The sequence below is a fragment of the Cebidichthys violaceus genome, unplaced genomic scaffold (assembly GCF_023349555.1).
Source record: "Cebidichthys violaceus isolate CVI_PGR_0920_01 unplaced genomic scaffold, fCebVio1.0.p SCAF_1, whole genome shotgun sequence".
Taxonomy (NCBI): Eukaryota; Metazoa; Chordata; class Actinopteri; order Perciformes; family Stichaeidae; genus Cebidichthys; species Cebidichthys violaceus.
Window position 1 is genome coordinate 23,026,126 of NW_027176262.1, and position 11,566 is coordinate 23,037,691.

General features: G+C 44.1%; 1 protein-coding gene across 4 annotated transcripts in view; it reads right to left on the reverse strand.

The window, feature by feature from the left end:
• hic1 (hypermethylated in cancer 1) overlaps positions 1–8,068 on the reverse strand; it is a 15,633-nt gene extending 7,565 nt beyond the window's left edge. The window contains exons 1-2 of one of the 4 annotated variants that reach the window (XM_068715773.1): positions 7,858–8,068; positions 1–1,833 (exon numbers count right to left, since the gene is read on the reverse strand). The exon at positions 1–1,833 is cut by the window's left edge and continues 7,565 nt beyond it. In XM_068715773.1, coding sequence (XP_068571874.1) covers positions 1–1,816 — 1,816 coding nt within the window. In that variant the 5' untranslated portion in view covers positions 1,817–1,833; positions 7,858–8,068. Of the gene's footprint in view, positions 1,850–6,385; positions 7,044–7,857 lie in introns of those variants that run through there. The other 3 variants (XM_068715746.1, XM_068715755.1, XM_068715765.1) reach the window with 3 other exon arrangements.
• Between the last annotated feature and the right edge of the window lie 3,498 nt (positions 8,069–11,566).

An 11,566-nucleotide genomic window follows, 5' to 3' on the forward strand; every position in this document is an offset into this window, starting at 1 on the left:
GACATTCGTAGGGCTTCTCCCCGGAGTGGATGCGCATGTGCTCGGTGAGGCGATACTGGCGGGTGAAGCGCATGCCGCAGGAGTCGCAGGCGAAAGGTTTAAGGCCCAGGTGGCTGCGCATGTGGCGGGTCATGGTGCCCCGCTGCGTGAACTTCTTGCCACAGATGCTGCAGGGGTAAGGCCGGGTCAGCCAGTGGGTCTTCTCATGCTGTCGCAAAGTGGCTGGGTCTTTGTAGGACTTCTCGCAGGAGGAGCAGCGGTAGGGTCGGATCATCTCTCCGATGCCCCCTGAGCTCAGCCCCTGGCTGGACTTGGTGTCCAGGTGGGACAGACTGTTCAAACTGCTCCCGTAACCATTTGTATTACTGCTTATGTTTTTGGTGCTGCTGTTATTGCCGTTTCCCATCTCGCCACCGGAGTTGCCATACAGCTCTTCTTCCGTGTGCGTCTCCACGTGTGCATTGAGCTGCTCTGAGCTCGGGAAGCCTTTGTCACAGGGGATGCAGACGTACAGATTGTCCCCGAAGCTCTCCGGCTCATACGGCATGTGGAACCTCCCCATCGGTCCAGAAGGGGACGGGCGGCCTTCACTACTGCCCGTCTCCTCTGTGCCTGACCCGCTCTTGTCGTCGACTCCTTCGCTCTCCTCCCCGGCCTTGTTGTGGTTGTGATGCGGGTCCCCATTTTCACCCCCTTCCTCCTCGTCCTCATCCTCGTCTTCATCTTCAGCTGTGTATGATAGCGGCTCGTGTTTCACCCAGCGGTAGATGTTGCCCATATCTCTGCCCGTCTCTCCAGCGTCCGTCGGGGTGTCGGGGCTGGGGGGACACGGGTAGCGATCTCTGGCCTGGGAGCCTGAGCGGTGCAGGTGGGGGAGGTGCGGGCCAAGAGGCTGGTTGAGATGGGGGAAATGTGGAGGAGTGAGGGAGCTCGCCTGGTCGGTGGACTCCATTTTTTCGGAGGGGAAGGCCCTTCCGTTCGTCCCCTGCATGGGACTGGCGCGGCTGCTCAGGGTCCCGTCTCGCTCATCATCATTGTGAGCGTTTGCCAGATGGGATCGCGAGGGTGTGTGCTGTGACTGCGAGTTGGGGCTTTTCTTGGAGAGATCCAGGCCGTAGTTGGGGGAGCAGTTCCTCTCAGGGTGGGCTGAGCGCCCAAGCTGGGCGGGCAGAGCGGACTGCAGGGACGGGAACACCTGAGAGCCCTGGATGGAGGTTGGAGCATACAGCTCCCCGGCATGAATGGCTAGTCGATGGGGAACTAGCTCCTCTAGTGGTGATGCCCGGGTTGCATGGCTGTTCAAAATTCCTCCTGGAGGGCAGGATTGAATGACAGGAGTAGAAATCCTATACCTGCCACCACTCCCTAAACCCATGCTATTGGACCCCATCTTTGGGTAGGGCAGAAATGCAGGACCTGGGCGGGGAGGGTACTTGTCATTTCTTTTCAGCTTCTTTTTGCACAAAGCCACTAAGTCAAGCAGCTGAAGGTAGCTGGCTGCTGCCAAGACGGCCCCTAGATTGGGTTCAGTGGGAGAAGTGGGGTCTCCCTCACTAAGGCGGCCTGTGTAGATGTAGTCCAGAATGACCCTGAAGACCCCTGGACTCACCATCTCGTGGTCGAGGTTGATGAGATTGTCATGGACCACCAGAGATTTCAAGTAGAGGCTGCTGGCAGCCAGAATGTTCTTGTGAGCTCTGAAGAGGGCGTTCTGCACCACAATGATAACATCACACAGGAAGCCTTTGGTTCGTTGGCTGTTGAGCTGCAGGAGGAGATCCCTAGCATGACTTGGAACTTCCATGGCACCCAGCATCGTCTTCAGTCCGCCACCTGCAACAACAGATATCTGTAAAACATCATGCGGCAGTCAGCTTTTCAACACACAAAAGCACAATAAATGTGTCTTTTTTTTGTCTTTTTTTTTTGCACCACAGAAATGATTATTGATGCATTGTATAAAAATAATCTATGAAATCTAGGATTTATACATCAGACTATATTAAAGTATATTTTTGCGTGCCAAAACGTTTTATTGCCTTCACAAGAGTTTTTTTAAAAATTGCAAAAATATGCATTGGCATACATCTATGAGGATTAATATAGACTAATTCATTAATAACAGATTTCCATTAGGAACACGACGCATCACTTAATTGAATTGCATTTTTATGCAAATTCATCGTAACAGCTCCAGTTTACATAATCATGTTTAATTCATTGACTCCACTCAATGGAACATGCACAAAAGCAGAACTGGCGTGTGAAAGTGCACGTGGATGCTACTCTGTGGAAGTGAACCGTTGCTAAAAAGGTGAGCAGTTGCAATGGTTTTCTCATTGTCAGAAATTCAAGTCGACGCATTCACTTCCTCTGCAGCGAGCAAGAAGAAAGAAAACACTAAATTCAGAGAACGGGCAGATCTATATTTTGTAACCGCATGGCTTCCTGATGAAGTATTCCAGAAGTAGTGTGCAGGGTTTTAAGCAAAACAAGGGATGAATGTTTCACAAGTATGATGAACAGCAGGTATAAACCTGTGAGACAAGCACCCCCCCCCCCCCCCCCCCCCCTAAAAAAAAAAGAAAGATGGATCTTTCGGCTCCCCTTTCTGCCCAGTCGTATAAGGATCCCGATGTAAATCACCAATACATGGTTGAATATTTTACGTTGACATGAGCTCCACACACACACACACACACACACACACACACACACACACACACACACACACACACACACACACACACTCAAACAGCAACACTAATTGTTCCATCAAGCCTAAAATAAACTATATCAGCTGCATGCATGAAACACCGAGTATTGTTCAACCAGTGGCATCTGAGGATAGTTTACATGTGAGATTAAACGTCTCGAACCGTCCCTGAGGGCTTAGTCTCACTGATGGGAAACGAGCCACTAAATAAATATCATGTCATCCGTCTGATTATGGTCTTCCTGACACCAGCTCATTCACTTCTTGTTTATTTCATTCATTGTACACGTTCAGCACAAGAACAGGGAAGTATGAATTTGGGTGAAATAGATCAGACAAATGAGGAATTCTGGAGAATCCTGAACAAAAAGTAATATGACTGTTATCTTCTCTCACAATAAAATAAAAAAAGAAAGAGCGGTTCAGCCCGACACCTCGAGGTCACTCGTACATACCATCGGAGCTGTGTGTTTTGTTAAATGCACGTTCAGCATATCAGGCGCATAACATCAGAAGGAAACACCGATTTCATCAGTGACGAAACGGAAAATGAAAAGTCAGAAGTATCATGACGGCCAGCTAGTGATCATGCGGAGAACAGTCATCACTACTGAAGAAAAAAATATATATCTTTCAATGAAAAGTATTATTATTTTTAATAAGTTCTGTCCTTTTATCTACACGTATGACTTGTATGCTATTTATTATTTATTATTTGGTCATGAATATACAATTAAAAAAATAAATGCTATGAATTAGAAGGTGGGTGAGACAGGTTTACTCTCCACCGTGTCCCCAGTTGTCATCCAAAGTGTTTCCACTTCTGGCTTCTGTCTGGCTTTGATTACTCAGCGGTCATATTTGACTATGAATTTGCATCGTCGGTCAGATCAAACGTGTTTAGACATGAGAGCGATGTGAGGAATAGACCGAGTGCTTTCCACAGCGTGCTGAACTTTTGCAGTGTCTATTGCATTAAAGGGGTGTTTAGCTTACTGTTACTGTGACCGGTTACTGCGCGGAGCAGGGTGACACGTTGTGTACTCACTCACACGCACGCGCACACACACACTCACACACACACACACACACACACACACACACACACACACACACACACACACACAGTCAGTGTACATTCTCGTCTGCATGTGGTCTACATCGGCCGTATTATGCGACACAGTTCAGTTGCATTACAGAGCATAAAAGAAAGTTATGTCTTCTTTACATCCTGATTCATGACATCAGATTAATTAATTTTTTTTAACAGAGCTCTTAAATCCACATTTTGATATATCCTTGCAAATTTTGTAAAATCTTTTGTGATGCAAGAAAAAAAAGAAAGGAAAAAAAAAAAAAGCAACATTTCTGTGCACCTGCACCGTGCTGAGCAAATTATTTTTGGTAACATCTTGTGGTAACAACAGTCTAGGGTCGCTGTGGGTTTCCCACCAAGACAAGAGGAGTCCCTCTTTCTCACGTTGTGATCAGTGAGAGTCTTTTGAGAAGCTATAACTTGCCTTTTTAAAAATATCTGAGCTCACTGTTTGATGTGACAAAAAAAAAAAAAGGAAAGATCACAGAAAAACATGTTTTATAAAACTCTATATCTGGAGGGCACGTGTCAGCCCTTAGCATCCTGTTCGGAAGCCATCTATGCTCGCAATTATTTTAGTGCGAGGACACATCTCAGAGCAAGTCTGTTGGTTTAAACAGGCTGAATTAAATCATTGATCTAGGTTAGTCCTGGGAGACGGTTACTTACGTCATCCTGTCTGTTTCCATCTGATAGCATTCTTTTTAATGACCCGTCAACATGCTGGAAACTTAGGTGATGGTGACGCAGTGTGCATCGATGACATTCAGTTATTTGCATTAGGTTAATATTCATTTGCCCCTTTTGGTTTTCTCTGTTTTGTCACTTCTGTGGTCTGGGGTGAAGCGGGAGACTAACATGCAGCCTCAGTCACATAAACACTCCAGACATCTGCTTAAAACATTGTGTTGACATTTTGTTTTCTTTCATTTCAATTTGCTGCTCATGCCTCCTTGTTTATTTTAGAGCCCATTTGACCATGTTCATACACAGCCCATGTTCAACTTACTGCAGTACAAAGTCAGGGTAAAATAGCAAGCATATATTTTACTGTCGTTTTATACTTTTTTTTGTCTTTTTTTTTTTTTTTTTGTGACTCACAAGAGGCAAATACACGCATTCAAATAACGGACTGAGCTTCACATTTAGGTCAGAGAAACTGCATCCCGAAGCGCAGTTCAAGCAGCAGCACCCATGGAAGGTGACTACGTTTGAGTTTCAGTCTGCTGATCAAACACCATGGAGCACAAGAGTCAGTTTCCTGTGCAATCGCGCATCTAAAAACCATCACACATTTATGAAAAATATTGTCGGAAGTATGACAGCGTTTTAATCTTGATGGGAACCGAGTTAACCGTTTATTTAGAGAGCAGATATCGTATTAATCAAATTAATATGATAACGTTATAATCAAATCTATTCGATTCTACTGCAGACTATTGGATTTTAATGAACGTTACGTGCATTGTTTATTTATTTTTTATATAACTTCTTCTGATCCATAGATTTATTTGAAAATTACATTAAATGTAAGCTATGGACGCTTTATCTGATCACGGTGTATCGATCAGTAAGATTTGAAGTGCATCGCCTAACAACATTTAAGTGCTTCACGTCCCGTTTTGCAAAGCAAAGCATCAACGTTGTCTGCTGACTTTGTGCGTCGCGCGCCTCCTGTCTGCGTCTCTAATCTGTTTTGCTCTGTACTCTTCTCACATATCGTGAAGTAAACCGAGTCACGAGTGGCCGCATCTGTCGCGGAGCTGCAAGCGCCTCGTCCTTCTAAAGTGCCAAAGAGAGCCTCAAATCACCTCCAGACACGGTCCAGTTCTCAGCTCAGAGGCTTCTTCAGGGACAATCAGACATTAATAAACTTAAATATCCCCTTCCAAAAAAACATTCCTATAATATTGGCTGGTGTTCGCCTAAACTCAGTGGTGACATTATTGCACGCAGTGCTGGGCCTGTTTTACATACGATCGTGATTTTACTGTCGCTTCCTTCTTAATAAATGTATTACTGAAGAAGTTCCCTTTTAACAGAGGTCGGTGTTCTCTATAACTTTTGCATTATATTTTAGTTAAAAAAAACATATTTAAAATAGTTAAACTTGAGGGTGATATCTTAAAAAAAACAAAACAACAATTGATGTGTTTAAAGTGAAACCGAGTTGTTGTTATTTTTACATAAATGTGCAGATTTTTTAAGCATATTGTAATCTAAATTCGTCATTACATTTGACTGATCCGGAACGATTTTACTAATTAATTGAGTGTTCTATGTTTCCTTATTTATTTTCGAGAAAAAAAAAAAAAACATATTTTCGACCAATTAAATGCGGAAAGAAGAATAAGCGGAGCCTCCCTTGTCGATATTAAAATCATACTGGAAATAAAACGAGGCAAAACGCGACACGATATACAAAATGCAAATATTTCAACGATTCATTAATAAAAAACACATTTACTCTCTGGCACCATGCACCGCACAGTTTAAAGGATAAAGCCCTTAAATGTCAAGCTTCCCCTGTTCCGGTTCGGGGGCCTGCGCGTGTAAAGCATCTCAGCTCTTACCTGCATGCCCGATGTCTTCTGCCATCCGATCTAAGTCTCCCTTAATGATCATCTCAGCAGTCTAGGAGTCATATCTGACGTTTCAGCTTTGAACTGCCAGCCTCCAAAAAACCATGCCAGTTTTCCGAGCGCGTCTGCCAGCTCTTTTTTTTTATGATTATTAATTGATATGAATTTCTTGTCGCTCCTTCGGTCCGTCCTCCCACCCACTTTCCTCCCTCTCCCTCTTTCTGTGTGTCTCTCTGCCCCTCCTCTCCCTTCTTTCTCATCCCCTTCTATAAAAAAATACGTGCTTAGACCAGCATCAGTTTCCTCCTATTTTCTTTTTTTTTTTTTTCTAGTAATTTCCTTAGCTATTTTTGAGTCGAAGCAATAACGCGCACCGGGATGATAATGGAGCCTCTATGCGCCTTAAGTGTTTTAGCGCCCCGTGTGATGTCAGTCTATAATAAAACTAAAAGGTAAGATAGAGGGCAGGAACTTCGAGTGACCCCGACTTGAACTTCTCAACACATCGTCTTAAAGAGACAGGCGACCGTTGTATACGCACGTATGTTGCGTATTTATGATCAGGCAGCCCACTTAAACTTGTGAAAGAACTTTAATGATGGACAGAACTGGTACCATCGAGAGCTGTTCGAGCTTTTCATGTCGAGGACCTTCAAGGAATTAGACCCCCCCCCCCTCCCGAGCACCACCATATTTAACACCACTCTGTCCCTGAGGCCAAAATAAAATCCAAATTGATCACAATTAATTTTGCTTTATTGTGTAATTTAGAAAATGCATTCGCAATTATTCATTAATTGTACGCTTTTTTAAATTAAAGTAAAATGAACACAGCTGTTAAAAGGTGTGTCTCACCTGCAGACCTCCCCTGGGGAGATTTAACAGCTCTCCCCCCCCCCCCCCCCCCCCCCTCCTTAGCTCCTTAGCTTCACTTAAAGAGCACTTTGGAAACGTATCACCCCCAAACTTCTACGTGTTTTCACCTCAAGGGTTTGGACTCAAAATATGATCATGATAAGTAAGAAAAACGCAGCTCCATGCCACAGCATAGACGCTGTTTTATACTATTATTAAAGCATGTTTATTTATCTATCTTTGTCTTACTTTAAGCCTACATCGTATGCTGAAAATCTTCTCCACAAGACCATATATATATATTTATAATTTAAATATGTCATGATTAAAAAGGGATGAATTAAAACATTTAAAATAAAGCCTTAGTGACTGTAAATCCGATCAGCGTGAGGCCGGACGCGCTCATATGATCCAGATGCTCCAGCTTTGTGTGTAACGTCACTGAAGGCTTCATCAGGACCATCGGCTCGCAACGAAAAGACATACAGTACACCACAACTTGGATAAACTCATCATAGTAGTACAAAAAAAAAAAGAACTGCTCCGCGTGTCACTCACACGTCTGCGTGAATGTCATCCCTGCCCCTCTGCCCGTATCAAAGTCTTACCTCGGACTCATGTCTGGTGCTCTGGCCGTATGTCTGCTCTCCTTTTCGGCATTCCCTCATTTAGAACCTCCGCAGTTTCCGCCGAGTCCGACTCTCTCTTTCTCTCTCTCTCTCTCTTAAAAAACTCTCTTCCGCCTAATTTTTGCAGCCCTCTGTCTCCCGGTTTCTCCCCCCTGTGTTTTCACCCTCTTCCGTGCACTGGCTATCTCACGTGTTAACAAGACAATCTGACACTTCAGACGATCCGGGGTCCGGTCGGACCAAACCTTGCCGGAGGAGACTTTACGCACACAGCGACACCCAATGGGGGAACTTGGCGGTAGCGAGTCCTGTTGGTGTTATCGAGGAGAACATGCTGTGGAGGAGGAGGAGGGGGGGAAGGGGGGGCACCATATGAAAAGCATACAGTAAACTACCAATGGTATACTGTTATTGTTAATTATTATGAATGTATTTACATGCCAGATGTGTAAGATTGCACGTAGGGGCGGATTTGAACTATATATACTGCATGGCAGTTGCATCATATCATTTATTTGTTGATTATATGTAAGTGTGTAAAATTGTAATTTGAACAAAAACGAAGTAGTTGAACTAAAGCTGTTGGATAGATGTAGTGGAGTACAGTATTTCCCTCGGACATGTTGCAGAGCAGAGCACCACAACATGTTTTAGTAAATTACAAGAACCTCAGAAAATAGTTGTAGTCTAATAAAAAGGACCTTTCATGCAAAAGAAAATATGCCCTTTTGATACCATGTCTGACAGTTTTTTTTATTTTTGCTGGATTATCTCAATTTATACAATGCTGAGTCTGTATATTGCTTCTCAGTGTCTCCAAAAAAAGGACATTTCCTAGATTTTTCTGGTACACTGTGGCAGGAGTCCTTAGCTCTCTACAAACATTCATTCTAACACGTATGTTAATCTGCTGTATTTGGACGCATTGTGTCAGACAGGCCTGTCTGTTATCATCCCTCCATGTCTTTTCAGAGCCATGCCGAGGTGTTTGAAAGAGCGCGGATTGAAATCGATGATGAAACGGCTTATTTCACCGTCGCTTAGGTCATCAACAGACAGCCGATGTGCTCCAGTGAAAACACTAACCGGGCCGAGGCCTATTTCTGTTTGTTTTGATCACAACAGCAGCTGACAATCTCGTAAAGTTAGAAATGATCCGAGTTTCGCGGCGCTGGTGTTTCATTGAAGCCATCCCAGCCACCCCAAGATCCCATTAGAGTGGAGGAAGGTATTGTCTCTCACTTCCATGTTCCCATGATGAACTGTTGATAACCTCCCAGACAGAGGTAAGCGGAGCTGTGCGGGAGAATGGAGACGTTCTACCAAGGATGTGACGGCGTGTTTCGATTCATGGTCCGAAATAGTTTTTTCCACTTAAGGGAACACGTAGTGCTATCGTTGTGTCATTGTGTCCCGTCATGTCTTAACAAAGGTTGATTTCTTTTTTTTGTTTTTAATTTACATTTTTATGCCCCTTGTATTTATCTGATTATTACATTTGATGTGAATAATTGCCATCAAGATAGATGATGGATTACACATATTATAAAGATAATAGCTCATTACCGAATAAAGATCCCGAAATCTGGGAGGTTTTTGGTGTAATTGGCACTCCATGCGGCTGCAACAGCCTCATAATAACGGGGGGGGGGGCAAATTGATTAAGTGAGACAACATGCCTTTACTTAGGTTTTACTCAAAGTCAAACAATGTCACATGGCATTCTGATTTCATAGGGGTCAAGGGTCAAAGCGTAGACTGTGAGTAGTTTACAGAAGCATCATGACCAATAAATAACAAACTTTCAGGCCACGCGTTGCTTGGACCTCCATAACAACACGAAAGGAATGAAAGAAGAATGGTAGCTCCTGAGGACCAGACACACAGACGTGGTGTTTGACAGAAGAACCAGCACACAGCGACATATGAATGGATTAGAAGCAGATCAGAGAGTTCAGATATGTTAACAGTAAAGTATATTGTATTGTTACTTTATTGGAGAAGATGAAAGAGTTTTGTTTTTTTTAAGTATGATGCTATAAAAAGTTAATATCAGTTTCTTTGTTTATCTGGGTACAGCTGTTGTCTTCCCAGAGAAACTTTATCTCACTAATCAATCAGCCTCCAGAGGCCTGCGCTGGACATTAAACTCCAGCCTGTCAAAACACAACTTCACATACCGTGATCTGGAGTGCAGCAAACCTGAAATGCTGAACTTTTAATGAACTGAAAAAAAAAAAAAAAAAAAAAAGCGCCTCCAAATTGCTGGTTGTAAGCAATGATTCAATTAAAGCTGCGAGAGCCGAGCTCCAAAACTCAGCCCAGGGAGCCCATCCCAGAGACGGGTCTACTTCCCCAAAGACCAACACTCAGTGAGGAACCAGAGCTGGAGATAAGGCAGGCTGGACCGCTAAATCCCCTAACAGTCTGCTGTCACCCTCTAAATCACACACCTTTCCCACCGACTCTCCAAGTGTGAGTACTGCAGGTTTTGCATCGTGATGTATGTCTTGCGGAGGCTTTGCGGCTCGGATATGGAAACACAATGAGGCGCTGAATATTTTTGAATGACTGCGGCCAACTTTGTCGAACATCTGCGAACGGATATGCTTGCGGGGTCACCGTGTCTCCGAGGCCACGGCCGACCTCGTTTCAATTTAGGGTTTTTCGAGTATTGCAATCGCCTTCGTATATTGCTCCTTTTTGTGTCTGCCGTCACGGAGGCAGAGCGAGACCGGACGATAGACAGGACAGTCGAAAAGTAATCTTAGCACCTCGAAACAGACCCTCTGGGTGTAATGTCTCGCACTTTTCTCAAGTGCTCACACAAGGCCTTTTTTTTTTTTGCTCTCCCCTCTCCTTCTTTCATTCTCATCAATCATCCCTCTCTTCTTTTCTTTCTTTTTTTGTGTCTTCCCTTCCTAGTGGACATGGCCACACAAATCTCCAGATGCTTGCCGTGACCGCCCCACCATACCAGACACACACACACACACACACACACACACACACACACACACACCCCTCCAGCTTCGGATTCCCTTCACCACCAAAAATTGAACCGTAGGCTCAACGTTTACACACAGGCCTCTCTTAATTCATCGTAATGAGCAGTTTTGCGACAGCTTTAGAGCACAGGCGTGCAAAGGCATGTCATTTGAACGTGCAGAGCTGTTGTGCGCGTTCGGTCGCTATTCTCGTTCGCCCATCTGCTGGTGATGGACAATTATCGTGCCATGATCAGAGCCAGATCAGAAATACATTCCAATATGTATAAATGCAAAATAGTTTTCCGGTTTTGAGAACACTCGCATCATGCTGAAGTTGTGCAACGTGACTCATTTCATAGCAGCTGGATCCGGCCTCACTCTTTGGGTTACTGTACGTATAGAAAATACTGTTATCAGCTGACAAAACAATCTCACCGGGTCCCATTAGTAGCTCTTCTGGAGCTTTTGATCGTATCACAGAATCTTCCTCGGCTGATGAAGTTTGCTCAGGTGTGTTGAGATTGTTACGTCAATACGCGGGTCACGAATGAACTTTTAACTTTGACTATAATAAACTCCCGACTATAAGAAGCTGTAAACACAACACCGACTGATAGCATCACCTTTTGAGCTCATATAGTGAACTGGAGTCGTGTTTCTGGCCGCCTGGTGAATTTAAAATCCAATGTTCACTCTCC